Source organism: Eschrichtius robustus, chromosome 20, assembly GCF_028021215.1.
Source record: "Eschrichtius robustus isolate mEscRob2 chromosome 20, mEscRob2.pri, whole genome shotgun sequence".
NCBI classification, from domain to species: domain Eukaryota; kingdom Metazoa; phylum Chordata; class Mammalia; order Artiodactyla; family Eschrichtiidae; genus Eschrichtius; species Eschrichtius robustus.
In genome coordinates this window covers 17,159,962-17,176,254 of record NC_090843.1, presented here as the reverse complement: position 1 = coordinate 17,176,254, position 16,293 = coordinate 17,159,962, and the positions used below count along the sequence as shown (strand labels likewise).

Below are 16,293 nucleotides of genomic sequence, written 5' to 3'. Positions count from 1 at the left end.
TGCAAAATTAAGGATTCTGTGACTGATATGATTACTGTATTGTATGCATGTACAGTTCCTCTTTTGAAAGAAAAATGCCTACAACTTTTCTGTATTCTTGACAGTGATAAAATAATAGCTTTCTACCAGTCTATGCATCTCTACAACATTCAGATTCATATACTTTTAATATTTAATTGAAAACATCTGAAAAACCTACATGATAATGGTTTGGTAAAGTGAATGCTTCTACTTTAGAATGACAAATAGTCTTGACACTGGATCGGCCTGAAAAATTTTCCCTTATTGTCCTGAGAGAATACAAACTAATTTAAAAAAGCAAGGTGGTACAGAGAAAGCATATTTTTATTTTGTTAAATATATGCCAACTAGAAATATTTTAAACGTTACCTTCTTCTGCCACTGATTCACTTATACAGCAGATCATCTAGCAGTCCAGGTCAGAGTCACCAAATTCTGATTAAGGACAGGCTGGTAGCCTCTTAAAAGAGAATCCCCACCATTTCCAATCACTAAGGCAACCAGATCTATCTTCTACTTCTTACGTGCTCCTATATCCTTCCTTTCCAATCCTTAGAGAAATTCATTCCACAGCCCTTTTTTAAGGATTCAACTCCTGTTTCTAAGATTTCTTCCAAGCTGGGCCATGTATGTTGTATGCTCACTCCTTACCTCTAGCTCTGCATGGAATCCTCCTTTCGTCATTTAAGCTTCTGACACTATCTATCTATGTATCTATCTATCTATTGTAACCATTTTATTAAGATGTAACTCATATAACACACGGTTCACTGACTTAAAGTGTACAATTCAATGGTTTTTAGTAGACTGCACAGATATGTGCAACCATCACTGGAATCAATTTTAGAACGTATTCATCATGCCCCAAAGAAACCCCGTACCCATTATCAGTCACCTCTCATTCTCCCTATCCACCCCTCCAGTCCTAGGCAACCACTGATCTGTATTCTGTCTCTATAGATTTGCCAGTTCTGGACATTTCATGTAAATGGAATCATACAATATGTAGTCATTTGTGACTGGCTTCTTTTGTTTAGCATGTTTTCAAGGTTCATCCATGTTACAGCATGTATTAGTACTTCATTTCTTTTAAATGCCGAATAATACTCCATTGTATGTATATACCATAGTTTATTTTATTTGATGAACATTTGGGTTGTTTCCACTTTTTGGCTATTATGAATAATGCTGCTATGAATATTCATGTACAAGCTTTTGTGTGGATGTATATTTTCATTTCTTTGGGGTATATACCTAGAAATAGAATTGCTGGGTCATATGGTAACTCTAACTTTTTGAGTGCTAGACTGTTTTTCAAAAGCTGCACAATTTACCTATTCCCACCAGCAGTGTATAAGGATTCCAATTTCTCCATATGCATATCAATACTTGTTATTATCTGACTTTTCGATTATGGTAATCCTAGTTGATATAAAGTGATATCTCACTGTGGCTTTGATTTGCATTTCCCTGATGGCTAATGATGTTGAGTATCTTTTTGTGCGCTTATTGGCCATTTGAACTTTACTTATTTTTGAATGTTTTCACTTTAGTCATATCTTGCCAAATATAAACTACAGCAATACTAAATACTCAATCCCACCAAAATGAGGGGACACTCAAAAAATATTTAAAAGTTTATATATATGTGTGTGTGTGTGTGTATATATATATATATATATATATATAGTTGAATAAGTTATTCATGAAGCATATCTGTATAAACCTCAGTGCCAGATGCTGTAAGATTTAAAAGCATAAGATAATGTTCCTTTCCTCAAGGGTCTTAACAATTATTTTTATAAAACAAAAAGTTATTCCTAAGTCTTCATTCAAGATTTTGCAAGTCATTTGTCAATATGTTCTATTTATTTCTATTAGTATCTATTTTGGATTACAAATAATTCTCAGGGGATGTCTCTGTTTAAATCCATGTGTATAGTATTATGTAAAGGGATAAGCAGTTTAAAAAGTACCATTGAAAAATTATTCTTTCTTCTCTCAAATGGCTTGTAGCATAAATTATTTTTAGCTAAAAAGCTGAATATTATAAGAAGTAAATTTTAATGCCTGGGAAAAGTCTTCTAATCTTATAATTTTTTAAATACTGATTTCATAAAAAGGATTTTTTGTGTGTGTGATATATATATTTTTAAAATTTATTTATTGGGGTTATTTTTATTCTAGAAACTTTAGATATATCTATATACATTTAAAAAAATTTTTTAACATCTTTATTGGAATATAATTGCTTTACAATGGTGTGTTAGTTTCTGCTTTATAACTATATACATATTTTTTGAAGGAATAAGAAAAAAATTCTCACTTCTCTAATTTCAGCTTCAATATAAGCTAAAACTCCAACTCCTGGGAATAACAGTTTACAGAAAAATGATTTTAAAAAATCCTTTCACCGTGCAAATATGTAGTAAATTTTCAAGGTTGTTGTATGTTTCTTTTCACTAGTTTAGGGAAAAAAAAAAACCTAGAAAGTCAAGACAAGTCCTTTACCTTTAGGTCTAACACATACAACACATATAATTTTAACTGTTAAATTAAATATTAGATTCACCAGCTTAACATTAAATATTTTCCATACAGCTTAGTTTATATCTCTAACTTCAAATATGAGATTCCCATACAGACATTAAGATGTTTTTTAAGTTAGTGCTTCACCCCTTTGTATCTGCCTTTGATTGGCATTTCTTCAAGGTTACAACATGCAGAATCAACCAAGAGAATTCATGTCTTGTGTCATAGCCAAACATGCTCTGGCAGCCTCTACATAATTAACAGATTTAACCAACCCTCATAGGTTAGTTTAAATGTGTTAACCTATCAAAATCACCAGTCTCCAACAGCAACATGAGTAAAAACTACAATCACATGAACCAAGGTTCTGGCTATAGACTCACTCTTCAAAAGTGCCACATGACACAAGAAAAATAACTCAAGCTCATCTGTAAAAACTAAAAACAAAACAAAACAAAACTCCCTACAGGATGTAAATTACCCCAAATACAAATTCTCAGGAAAACTTATGAAATGAAAAACAAAACAAATGGGAACATGTGTTTAATCCCTTCTACATTAATATCATGTATTAATATCTCTCATGGGAAACGGAGGGAAGTAGGGATGTGTAATATGGTGGTGAACTCATAAAGCAACACAGAATACTAACTGAAACTGGGATTTTGAGATCTTCAGAAAAAGAACAGAAAATTTCTCTGATTAAGAAAAGTGATTAAGAAAATCATTTACCTTAAGGCAGAAGGCCAGACCAGACGACCTTTCAAAATCTCTTCAACAAGAAAATTTTATATGTTTATGATAATCTGCTTATTTAGAGAGTGCACCGTTGTATAATTTACTGGAGAAACTCTGTGAAAATGTTCCTTATATTATTTTTACCTGAGGAGGCGCCTTTTTCAGTAACACAAGAAGAGCCTGTAATACCAGATTAGAAAATCGAGGGCCAATAGGGACATAATCTGGAAGAGAAACATTGCTATGTTTAGGGATTCGATATATATATGCACATATTCCAAACATTCTGATTTTTCTGCATAAAGAGTAAACACAGTCCTGGGGGGTGGTGGTGGTGGGATGAACTGGGAGATTGGGATTGACATATATACACCAATATGTATAAAATGGATAACTAATAAGAACCTGCTGTATAAAAATAAGATAAAATAAAATTCAAAAAAAAAAAGAGTAAACACAGTCCTAAATAACAGTCATGCAACTAACAATAACAAGACAAAATATCTACAATAACTTAAATGCTTAAAATAGTACATAAGAACTCTTATCTGTAAATTTTTTAAAAAGCGTCTAAATATCCATTTTGAGTTCATGTAGACATCTCTGTCTGATATTCAGAGCCAGTTTTTTTTTTTTTTTAAAAGAAAAAAAAAATCCCCAGGAGTATTTACTAAACATTTCCAAGAAGTTACTGCAAACCATGGTAATACAGTGAGTACACAGGCAACAAAACATGATACTAGAAAATGGGTAGAGGGGGAAATGGCAAGTAATAATAATGTAAGTAAGGTACTTCAATACAACTGAAATGATAGTAAAGCCACTAAGATTGGTCCACAGATGGTGAAGAACAGTGAACTTCTCAAATAACTTTCTACCTGTTAAAACTTCTACCCATCCTTCAAGATTCGACACAAATGCCACCCCCTTTGCTTTCTCTGCATGTTGCACATGCACCCCTGCCCTGTGCTTAGAGCTGCCTTCAGGCATCAGCCCTCTGAAGTCAAAAGTGATCCTCCCTTTTCTGAATATCCAGAACACATGGCACATTCTACTTTGTATTAATTTTTGCCAATGTATGTCATAATGACAGCATCTTACTACTTATTTTTCTGAAACCCTAATAATTCTAGCACAGTGGTAAGGGCTCAGCAAATGCTTACTGAATAAATGAACAAACAAGTACGGATAATAACTATTCATACAAGTGAAAATATACTCAGAGGGCACACATTCCTGACATAGTACTGTTGCTATGACCACACATCTCAATTGTGTTTAGATAAAGGACTTTACACAGAGCTATGAGTATGTGCCTAAAAGCTTTTAAAGAAATAATCCCAGAAACTGAGCTGAAGTGTATCAAAAATAGCAGACCCAAAACCCAGGTCACTAGATAAAACTATTGATTTAAGGAGACCTCATAGATATACCTGCTTTGCTTTGTAATAAACATTGCCTTAGGAAACAGGAAAATAAAGAAGTAATAGAGGACGTAAAGCAAGTCTGAAAATCATGGGAAAAATGTAGTAAGAACAGTTAACGTGAAATCATTACTACACCATTATGGACCCCTTAATGAAGAAGGGGTTAGTTAACCAGAGGTTGGCAGTATTTTCAGATATTTATTAAGTTACCAGGTAGGTTCAATTTCAATCAAGTTTATTATAGCATCCTGAGCCATTGTTACAATGAATTTATTCCAGATTTATCTATTTTTTGCAATGAAATAAAATGTAAGAGTAATAACACTGTTCTGGCATTTGTTTGTGGAATACATCTTATGAGCTGAGTACAGGGACTGTTTTATTCATCTTTGTATTCTGTAGGAGTGCACTTAAACATAGGAGATGTTTAATAGGTATTTTTAAAAATTACTGTAGAGCACTTTTAACTTTCAGAATGTTTTTAACTTTCACAATATTATCTCATTTTTGTCTTTACAATTACTCTGTGGGATAAGTAAGGAAGAGAATACAGTCTCTTTCTTATGTGAGCAGAAACTGATGTACAAAGAGCTTACAACTTCTGCCCCAAGTGTTATAGCTAACCTGTAGATTTCACTCCAATCCTAAACCCTTCTTTCCTTAGTTCTGTCAAAGTTCACAAATGGAATCCCTGAGCTACAGACAGCTCAGAAATAGTATACAGCAAATATATCCATCAACTAAAATTACTAATCATTTATTATGGGCAGGGAACTCTGTGGAAGATACAAAATGATATGAGACATGGGCCCTTATAGGAAAGCAGTTTATAATGTAGCTACGGTCATAAAGCATATTTAACATGAATACCATTGTTGACTTCAGATATAAGAGATAGTGTTATATTTCCTTATTAGACAAAGAAAGGTATTTCTATTGCCCTACAGATTATAAACACCCGTATTTTTCTCTTGTAATTTGTGAGACATTAGCTGTAATGTGGCAAGGATAGTACGATGGCAAAAGTTATGACTCACCAAGCAGTCTCTCAATGTCATCCACAACCACACAACTGAGCTGGGATTTATATGCATCATCAAAGATCTAGAAGAAAGCAAAGCCATCTATTATCTCACTGCCCTCCATAACTATGACAATTTCCAAGAAGATAAAATTTAGCTAATTCTTGACCAATGCTCAAACAAAACACAGTGAAACATCCAATATTTCTGACTACACAAAACTAGAATTTAATAGAACTTCAGAACTTGAAGAGTTCTTTCAATTTTTAAAAATTAATTAATTAATTTATTTATTTTTGGCTGTGTTGGGTCTTCGTTGCTGTGTGTGGGCTTTCTCTAGTTGTGGTGAGCAGGGGCTACTCTTCGTTGCAGTGCGTGGGCTTCTCACTGCGATGACTTTTGTTGCTGTGGAGCACGGGCTCTAGGTGCGCGGGCTTCAGTAGTTGTGGCTCGCGGGCTCTAGAGTGCAGGCTCAGTAGTTGTGGCGCACGGGCTTAGTTGCTCCACGGCATGTGGGATCTTCCTGGATCAGGGATAGAACCCGTGTACCCTGCACTGGCAGGCGGATTCTCAACCACTGCCCCACCAGGGAAGCCCAAGAGTTCTTACAATTTAAAAGTGAGGAAACTGAGGCCCAAAGCAGTTAAATGACTTGCCCAAGACGTCACAGCTGGATCATGGCTGAGCAAGGGCAGGGTAATGCTGCTTTCAGCTCCAAGACCTGGATGTGTCACACTGGGGCGTGCTGAGGAACAGCTGGAATTAATCAACTGACAAATCCATCAAGTTTATCATGATGGTCTCTCCTATCTATGTCAGAAGCATGACTTCAGTGTTATGACTCAAGAGCTAGATGGAGCCACAGGGATGTGCAGGGTAGAACTGAATATCATTTTATTATCTGTAAGAACTGTGGTCTGTCAAACAGGAATAACACAGAAAGCAGAGAATTTTGTCAACTCAAATCAGACCACAGCAGCCAAAGTGTTTACAAAAAAATTAAAGCTGGTATAAAGGATCAGATAGATGCATCGTTAGAACTAGACAAAAGATAATAGAACATTATCTTAAGATAACCAAAGAAATGCAAATTAAGCAAACAGTGAAGGAAGCTGTTATATGCTGGCAAGGATGTAGCAATTTCAAGCCAGACAGAAGAATTAATTTATGTATAAATTGAATGTAAGTGCTCAAGGCCTTGAGACCAGCCTTTTTGTAAATGTTGGGCATTCCTATTCCAGTGACCATAACTGGGGCTCAGTGAATCCCACTGGTGTCATCTCTAAGAATTAATTCCTGTATCCCAGCCCAATCTGATTGATAAGTAACCTCAGTGCACCAAGATGGTAACCACGCCTCTCCCGAGTTTGTTTGTAGTAGCACAATATTCCTTACTGGGTATCTTTTAACTATAGAAGATTAAGGATTTGGTATAGAAATAAAGTAAATTAAACCTACAATATTAATCTTTTTCATATTAAGTTTAAAGACAATCTGTGAATAGCTGGTCTTTAAACTATTTGTAACAATTAACTTACCATGTTAGATTAATAGATTAGCCTTGCTAGTTGAATTTAAAATATGCAGTTGAATAATTAATTTTGATAAACTTTTATGTTGGAAGGTAAAATATAACTTTAATAGCCCTCCAAATGGTAATGGTAATCTGAGATTCACCATAATTATATTATTAGTTTTAATTTATTACTAAGTAAATATATAGATTTGCTTTGAAATTTAGAATGTTTTGTTTGTTAAACAATTGAAGTACATCAAAGAGAAAATAAAATATTTTAAATGTGTAAATATTTTTTAAAATATTTAAAGAAATTTAAGTTATAAAAGTCTCTTTTTGAACTACCTTTTACTAGACTTACAAATAGAATAAAAGAAGTGGACTTAATTTATTTTTATTTATTTATGTATTTATTTATTTTATTTATTTGTTTTTATTTTTGGTTGCGTTGGGTCTTTGTTGCTGAGCACGGGCTTTCTCTAGTTGCAGCGAGCGGGGGCTACTCTTCATTGCGGTGCATGGGTTTCTCATTGTCGTGGCTTCTCTTGTTGCAGAGCACAGGCTCTAGGCTCATGGGCTTCAGTAGTTGTGGCGCGCAGGCTCTAGAGCGCAGGCTCAGTAGTTGTGGCGCATGGGCTTAGTTGCTCCCTGGCATGTGGGATCTTCCTGGGCCAGGGATCGAACCCCTGTCCCCTACATTGACAGGCGGATTCTTAACCACTGCACCACCAGGGAAGCCCCAGAGGTGGACCTTTTTAAAGTTTAAGTTTTCTTTTGTGTTGAAAAACTAGATTTTAAATTATATAATTTTAATATGTTGAATTTTAATTTTTTAGACCTCAAATTAGCTACACATGGTCTTTTCTATGCTCAAAAGTCACCCTCAGAGATGTAAAAACAACAAAAACAAAAGCAAAATAATAACTCATGTTGACAATCTAGATGGTAAGTTCCTCCCTAACATACTGTATATATATATATATATATTTTTTTTTTTTTTTTGTATATTCTTTAAGGTAGGAATTGTCTTCCTCAGTATTATGTTTGCAGGGTCTGATGCCTCACTGGTGCCTAATAAATGTTTGCTGTATGCATGCATGAAAGAATGCCTCTGTTGCTTTCCTTTGCACCATCCCCCATACCCCTCAGTCACCCTCCCACATTGTGTCAAAATCTCACCTACCCTTTTTCGTCCTTAGCTACCTGTCTCCTCACTGGACCGTGAGGTGGAAAAAAAACTTTATTCATGTTATCCTCAGTACCCAGCATAGAAGAGTATTTAGTAATAATATTTGCTCAATGGATTCAATGGTTGAAACAACACAAGTTCTAATTCCATCTTGCCATAAGTCACTTGTTTCTCTTCTCCTTTGGTATAGCATTTTGTATATTGTGTATATATTAACGGATTCATTGTATTCTTCCCTATATTACACTAGATTTTAAGCCCTGTGAAGGCAAGTACTATTGTATTTATCTCTGTATCCACATCACTTCATATAATGCCTTATCAGAAAGTAATCGATAAATATTTACTGAAGTAATAAATTTAAATTTATGCATTAAATTCAAGTAGAAATATCAAGTAAGTAGTTGGAGTTGTATGATTGAAGTCAGGGTATGGACATCACCCTCAGGGCAGTGACTGCTGAAACCATGAGAGAGGCATGTCATCTTCAAGGAGAAATGGTAGAAGTAGAAGAATAAAGAGCTAAGGGCTGAATCTTGGAGCGTTGTTCTATTCATTCATTCAACAAATATTTTTGAATTCCTATTATGTGTCAAGCACTAATGAAGGCAATAGAAAGAGTAATGAGTAAGGTCACATGTAACTATAGTAAAGCATGGCATCACAATGTTAGAGGAAATACAAGATGATGCGCTGGTATACAGCACGGGAGCTGTGGTAGTCCTTGGGGATACCCTACACATCCTGGTTCTCTTTCTGGCACATGGTAGGACTGCACTTCCTTATCCCCTCTTAAGTTAGGGAGGATTATGGGGTCTGCTTTGGGTAATAAAATGTGAATACAGAATATATCACTTTCTGAAGGGAGCTTTAAGAGCCACTGCTTGATTCATCATACTTCCTTTATCCTGCCTTGGCTATCATGGAATCACATGTGAGATGGAGTCTCTATTACCTATTAGCTTGAGTCTCTGAGAAACTATGGCAGAGCTTCGCCTCTGAGTCATGACGGACATGTAATGTGGGCAAGAAATAAACTTTGTTGTGTTAAGCCCCTGAGATTTTCAGGGTTGTTCATTATCGCAGCATAACTTAGCCTATTGTGACTGATAAGAGCTTATGGAGTCAACGATGGTCTCCTAAATTTAGGAAGTGACATTTAAGCTGAGACCTGAAGGATGAACAGTTCAGTAAAAAACAGGAAAGAAAGTGTTCTAAGCAGAGTGTACTGATTGTTAGGAGGCACAGAGATGAGAAAATTTAGGAGCACTGCAGGAACTAACATACAGTCAATAAGAATTAAAATGAAGAGGTGTCAGCATTGGTGCTGCGTGTATGGGGAGTGGTGGGTGAGACATGAAGCAGAAGAGAAATGGAAGAGACAATGGAAAAGTTCAGAAGCAGTTCCACTGTGGTTCTTTGCTCTTTTTTGAAAACTGGACCATACAGCAGCCAATGTAGTATCCTGCAAACTCAGGTGATTTTAAGAAGTCACTGAAAAAAATGCTTGGCTCTTTAAAACATTTGTTCAGAATTCTACTAAGGGCTCTGATGCAAGCATATCATTCTGTCTGACAGGCTGTAATATCGTGGATTAAAGCCACAGGGGCCCAAGACATCATGGACTGGCTACTTGCATTAGTTTTACACTTTCCCTGAATCAGCCCTTCTCCCTTCTTAAAGCTTACAGAGCTTACAGGGCTACAGGAACCTTATTCAGGACTCTGCTGGGGTCTAAACTGATGATAAACTTGTATGCAGTCTCACTAACTTATCTCAGATACTGTGATTCACAAAGCATTACAAATCACTTCACAGCTGACCACATGGGTTACCTATAACATTTTAGAAGAAAAATACCTACAGCAGTCTTTAATGTAGTTTTTTTTACAGACAGCTCTTAATGTACTAATTACTACCATGGGGACAGAAGTACTCACAGCAAACTCTCTTAACAACATACTAACCATGACAAACGCTATGCAATTCCAGTTGTAATTTGACCAGTTTCAGTTAACTCTGCTTTAATTTAAATACACACACACCCCTTTCACTTCTTACACACACATTCTTTTCCTTATGTAGTCACGAGTATAATATAAGGTCATCACTCTTCCCCTGAATCCATGTTTCTGCCTAGTCTCCTCAGCCTCTTCCATTCTTGGCTTCCTGGCCCAATGCTAAATAAGGAGATACTCAGATTCCACTGGCAAGTATATGCGATTAGCTGCCAGACTAAAATCTAAGTGAGATATTTACATACTGAGCTGGGAAGTTCTACCACAATTTTAGGTAGATAAACCCAAAAAGGAGGAGAGGTACAAGAAGGAAAGATGAAAGAAAAGTAAAATTGCACAAACTGCCGCAGCTCGAATTCAACAACTAAAGTGCCAAACTTGCCGTCAGTAACAGCACACAGCAAATACACAGTGCCTGCTCCAGACCAAACGCCCAAACAACACTGAGCCAGGGGGGCTGAAGCTGGGGCTAATAGTGGTATCTTACAGACTCTTTAAAAAATTAACTTAAATTCTGATCCTTTCATTTAGTAAGATGAAAGTATGATGCTCAAGTCTTTTCTTGCTGAAGAGGTTATCAGAAGGGGATCATAGAAGTTATCATGCAAAGCAGGACACTTGAAAGGTGGGAGTTATTAATAATCATGCTGGAACAACAGGTAAAAACCATGACTGCACACAGCAAATTGGATTGTATGGTCATCCTAGTTCTATCAGGGAGTTTCCTGATTAGCAGAATAGACATATTCTTAGAGTCAGGTGAGACATCTGAAAGAGAAGGCTAAAGAAACAGAATGGGAAGAACGGAAGAAAGAAAAAATGTGGAAAAGAGTGGCAACAGTCAACAGGGAAAAAATGAGAGGTCTATTCTAGAAGATGAAGAACGTCTCTAGAAAACAGAGTTCCACAGTCTATCTCTAGCTGTGGACATAATGAGGTTGTCATCATTAAACTCTCTGGTGCCTCCACTCTTGCGTGCAAAGGCAGGTGTAGTGGGTCATGAGAGACAATGTAGAATGTGTGGGGCCTGGGATTGTAGCAAGGGCATCCTGGAGGCCCTGTGAGAGGAGGTGTGGGGCTCCTGCTGCCAAGGGCTTAGGGGCAGCTCTATTATGGTCCTCAAGGACACTGCAAGCTCTCAAGGCACAGAGCCCGCTCCTGGAATCTTCAGACAAGCTGGGAGCCACCTGTGTGCAGGGGAGGGGCAGCAGCTGCAGATGCTGGAGTCTACAAGAATACAAATGGGAACACGCCAGCATTAGCTCCATGTTAATCCCAGCCTTTCAGAATCACAAACCACAGCAAAGCGTGTTCTAAGTAGATTCTGTCCTCCATTTTCTATAACCTCTTTAGCGCTCTGAGGTAAGTGAAGCCAAATTTTCAGGTTCTTTGGGGGCTGAAAGAGCTCATCTCAGTTCTGAAGTGGCTGGCATGAAGTACCTAGTTAGTAGAAATCTGATGACAGTAGGAATTTGATGACTTAGAAAATCCCTAATGTAGTAAATCTGTCAGCAATTAGTTGAAAGAATACTCAAATCATATTTGGTAGCATATAAAAACGTAAATGAGCAAATTCAAATTGGTGCTATCTGTAATAATCTCTAGTTTCTAAAAATAACTTGGGAGTAGACCAAGCAAACATTAGCTGTCTTCTAATGAAACTGCCTCAGGAAGTGGACCTAAACTTTTGGCAAAGCACTCAAGCTTCCTGGAATGACCTTAAAATCCCTTATTTGTTCTCCCTGCTTTTCAGGAAAAATTCTTAAATTTTCACATGACATGAGTGACAGAGTGGGGTATTTTTAATAATATAAAAAGTCACAAGATCTGAAAGTTAAATTCCACTAGAGAGCTGCACCATCTTCCTTTGTGTGCCGAACAGATACAAACGTCAAAAGACAGAGTGTATTCAACAAAAACAACAAGTGCTCGTCCCCCAGCAGTACAGGGACCTGTAGTCACTTCCGGGGTGTCCACTTCTCTCAGTTAATGCATGCACAATCTTCAACAAATCAGCTACATGATATATTAGGATGTTAACCAAAAACATCCAAATTCTGTTGCTTAGTAACTGCTGTCAAAAGATCCAATTTCCAGCTCTGCTCTTTGTATGGACTAAACCATGAAAAGAGGAGGATTAGGCACCATGATTCTGTCCTGTGCAGACTACAATTTGCAGTGGGATTTACAGGAGGATATTCAAAGAAGATTATTCCTTTCTTGCAAAGCTAGTGGAAAGGAAAATTTCTTCCATTAATTTTCAGTCCTTTTAAAAACAAGACTATATTATGCTATTAATGGGTACAGTTTTATAAATCACTAATTTTCTACTTAATTTTGTTCAAACAATGTAGTCACATCGGATTGTTCTATTTCACCTCTGTACTGATTGCATACTCGGAAAGCACCAACATTAGGTAATTAGTTAAAATCAAATTCTACTGCTTTGTTCTTTTGTTCATTTAATGTCATTAATAGAACTAGTAAAATAGGTGTTTTTTTTTTAAGTATAGATGCAAAAATGGATAAAGGAATTAAAATTTTTAAACAGAATAAAGTTGGGGAAACAAAAATAAAATGGGGGAGAAGAGAAAGATCTGTGAACACTTCAAATATCTTAATGGAACACATAGTATCCCCCCCAGAATATAAGGATAATACTTCATACAGACTTTGCTAGTATTGAGGAGTTTATCTATGGAGAAAGGATTTATTAAGCAGATTAAGAGAAGTACAAGGTGAATTTTAAATTAATTGGGAATAAACTACTTTCATATATTTTAGCACCATCTGTATGTGAATAAGAATAGCTTAGTTGCAATTAAATCTTAGATACTCATTAAAGCAAGCCTAATGGCCCTCTCTACTAACAAAAACTCATCATCTCTTGGTTTAAGTAATAAAATGGTATATAAAGATATTCTATGAATTAAGTATTCAGACCACCTCTCTTTAAGAAAAATTAATGTGTTATAATATTTCTGAGTTTCACAAACTATTGTCATTGCAAAACATTTTGAAAAATCTTTAAAACTGAGCATCTAGTCATTAAAATGTAGGTGAATAAATGATTTTAATGCCAATCTTTTACCTATCAAATTTGCAAAAAATATATATATATTTTTAACATCTTTATTGGAGTATAATTGCTTTACAATGTTATGTTAGTTTCTGCAAAAAATATTTTAACAACATCAAGTTCGGGCAAGAGCCCAAGGAAACTGACATTCTTATATGATGGGGCTGCAAGTGTAAATTAGCACAGCTTTCTTAAGAGGTGGGCTTTATAAACATTAGTATTTTTACATAAGTTTTAATAGCAATACTTATAAAAATTTGAAAACCATTAATATTTTTACCTTAGCAATCTCAATTCTGAGAATTTATCCTAAAGAAATAACCAGAAATGTATGTGCAATAATAATGATAAGTAAAAACAACCACTATACTTTATTGAGCACATATTATACCCCAAGGCACTATGTGATACCGTACATAAATCACCATCTCATTTAATTCTCATAACAACCCAATGAGGCAGCTATTAATATTATCTTCATTTGGTAGATGAGAAAACAGAGGCTTATATGTTAAGTGACTATAAGAGCTGGTAAGAACAGTGGAGCTGGGATTCAAATTCAGGTCTATTTGAAACCTAAGTCCAAATTCTCAGCCAGTAAATCAGGATGCTACTCTCAGAAAAATGTAATAAGAAAATGGGGGCAGTGATTGGGAGTTCTACAGAATATTGTTTATAAAAGTGAAAAAACCTGGAAACAACATAAATGTTCAACAAAAAAGCAATGTTTAAATGGATATTATACAGCTATTAATTTAACATAATATTGAGATACATTTTAACGACAATGAAAAAATTTCATATTAAGTGAAAGAACCAGGTTTAAAACAGTATGTCCAATGTGATCCCCAATATATGTGTGTGTGTATGTGTATCTGAGTAGAGAAGAAAATAGAAGGACAAATATGGACTTTATTTTCTTCTGTGTCCTTTTCTGCATTTTCTAAATTATTTTTGAAGTTGGGAAAAGCTACATTTTGGGGGTGGGAGGGAAGCACTTAAAAGGAAAGAAATGTCGTCTCCCTAATGATAAAGGATTATAAATTATTTGTGCTTTGAAAAAAAAAATCTTCTTTCCATCTTCACACTAAAAAAAAAGAAGGGAAGAAAACAATGGTGGGAGGGAGACTAGAACTACTAAAGAATGGCATTAATATTTCATTTTCAAAAGCAAACTGGAAGACTTAGCACCGTTAGATGGGTTTGAGCCCTCAGGCTTTTGTCAATCTATCATTAGGCAACAATGTGAAAACTACTTGCAGGGAAAGATTTTGCAGTATTTCTAATATATTTCTAAGACACCTATGCTTCATTCTTTTCTCTGTTCTGTTCTTTAGTCACAAGGAATAATATTTTTCCCCAAGGAAAATCCAAAAAGTCTTAATATGAATTTATTATACTGCTGAAGCAGAAATAATTTTTGTAACTTTAAGGGTACACGGATGATCCAGACAGTGAATCATGAATCCAAACAACTTCAAGTAAGCTTGTATAGACACTTATTTTTATACACCTTAGCCTTCTACTCATCTGAAACCCTACCTTGAAAGGCTTCAACAATTTAAAGATTAAATCATAAGTTATTAAGCCATTAATGTAACCATATAAGCCTCTAAAATCAGCACATATTACCTGCCCCCCTCAAGTCAATTTGCAAGAGATTGAAATAATAAAAATGATAATATCTCACACTTGCAAAGCAGCTTTGATGTGCAGAAGCCTAAAATACTTCAAAAAAAACTTTATAGAAAAAACCAGGACCATCCACCCACATCTCAGAGTACATGGGAGGTAGAAGCTGGCAGCTGGTGGAAAGCAGTGGAGTAATTTACCATACGCACAGAAGACGACTACTTTTGAACAAGTATAAGGAATAGATGGAGTTAGGAAAATACAAATAGAATCAGCTGTTCAATTAAATGCTAAGTTCAATGGCCACCAATTCCAAGGGCTATTTAAATTTTCAACAAAAGTGGTTTAAGGGTTCCCTTTAAAGGGAAAAAGACCAAAAAATAAAGAAAAACAACCCCTACCTACATTAGGGAGGTTACTGGTCCTAGTGATTCTGTCCAGATTTTCCTGGGAAGGATAGATATTACGGGTCTCACCTCAGACACAGAATAAACAGACTATGATATTTAAGTTCTTGTGTCTGGCAACATTTCCCTCACTTTCACACTCAACTTCAAAGACCTTACGCAGAATATTTACCTTGACGTTTTGGTGTGCAGGCCTGGAATCCTGTTCGAAGCTCCGCCTCCTCTATCTATTTCAAGCAACCTACACAAATGATTTTTTGCTACCTGCACAAACATGAGACTAACTTCTCAAACTTATATTTTTTTGGAGTCTGCCTTTGAAAGAATGTATCTTCCTCTTCAATCTCTTCCCTAAAGAAAAACTAAGGTAATTCTATCCTACATCTTTATAAAGTGAGGGCCTAAGAACAAGGTAAAAGAACATCTGAGCTGTCTTTACTAGGCAGCAATCCCATTCTCAAGATTCTTTCCCCTCATTCTGGTTTTCTCACATCTCTTTAACTTACAGTAAGTTCTTATCTATAAAAGAGCAAGCATGAAAAAAAGGATTTAAGTAAAATAAATACTTCAACTAAATATATAAAAAATAATCTTGGTTTTCCCTGGTGGCGCGGTGGTTGAGAATCTGCCTGCCAATGCAGGGGACACGGGTTCGAGCCCTGGTCTGGGAAGATCCCACATGCCACTGGGCAACTGGGCCCATGAGCCACAA

General features: G+C 35.8%; 1 protein-coding gene across 3 annotated transcripts in view; it reads right to left on the bottom strand.

The window, feature by feature from the left end:
• The window catches only part of NSF (N-ethylmaleimide sensitive factor, vesicle fusing ATPase), a 159,899-nt gene that overhangs the window by 24,597 nt on the left and 119,009 nt on the right, over positions 1-16,293 (bottom strand). For 2 of the 3 annotated variants that reach the window (XM_068530700.1, XM_068530701.1), the window contains exons 16-17: positions 5,756-5,822; positions 3,436-3,515 (exon numbers count right to left, since the gene is read on the bottom strand). The exons of the other annotated variant lie outside the window; for it this stretch is intronic. In XM_068530700.1, coding sequence (XP_068386801.1) covers positions 3,436-3,515; positions 5,756-5,822 — 147 coding nt within the window. The remainder of the gene's footprint in view (positions 1-3,435; positions 3,516-5,755; positions 5,823-16,293) is intronic. 3 annotated transcript variants of the gene reach the window in all.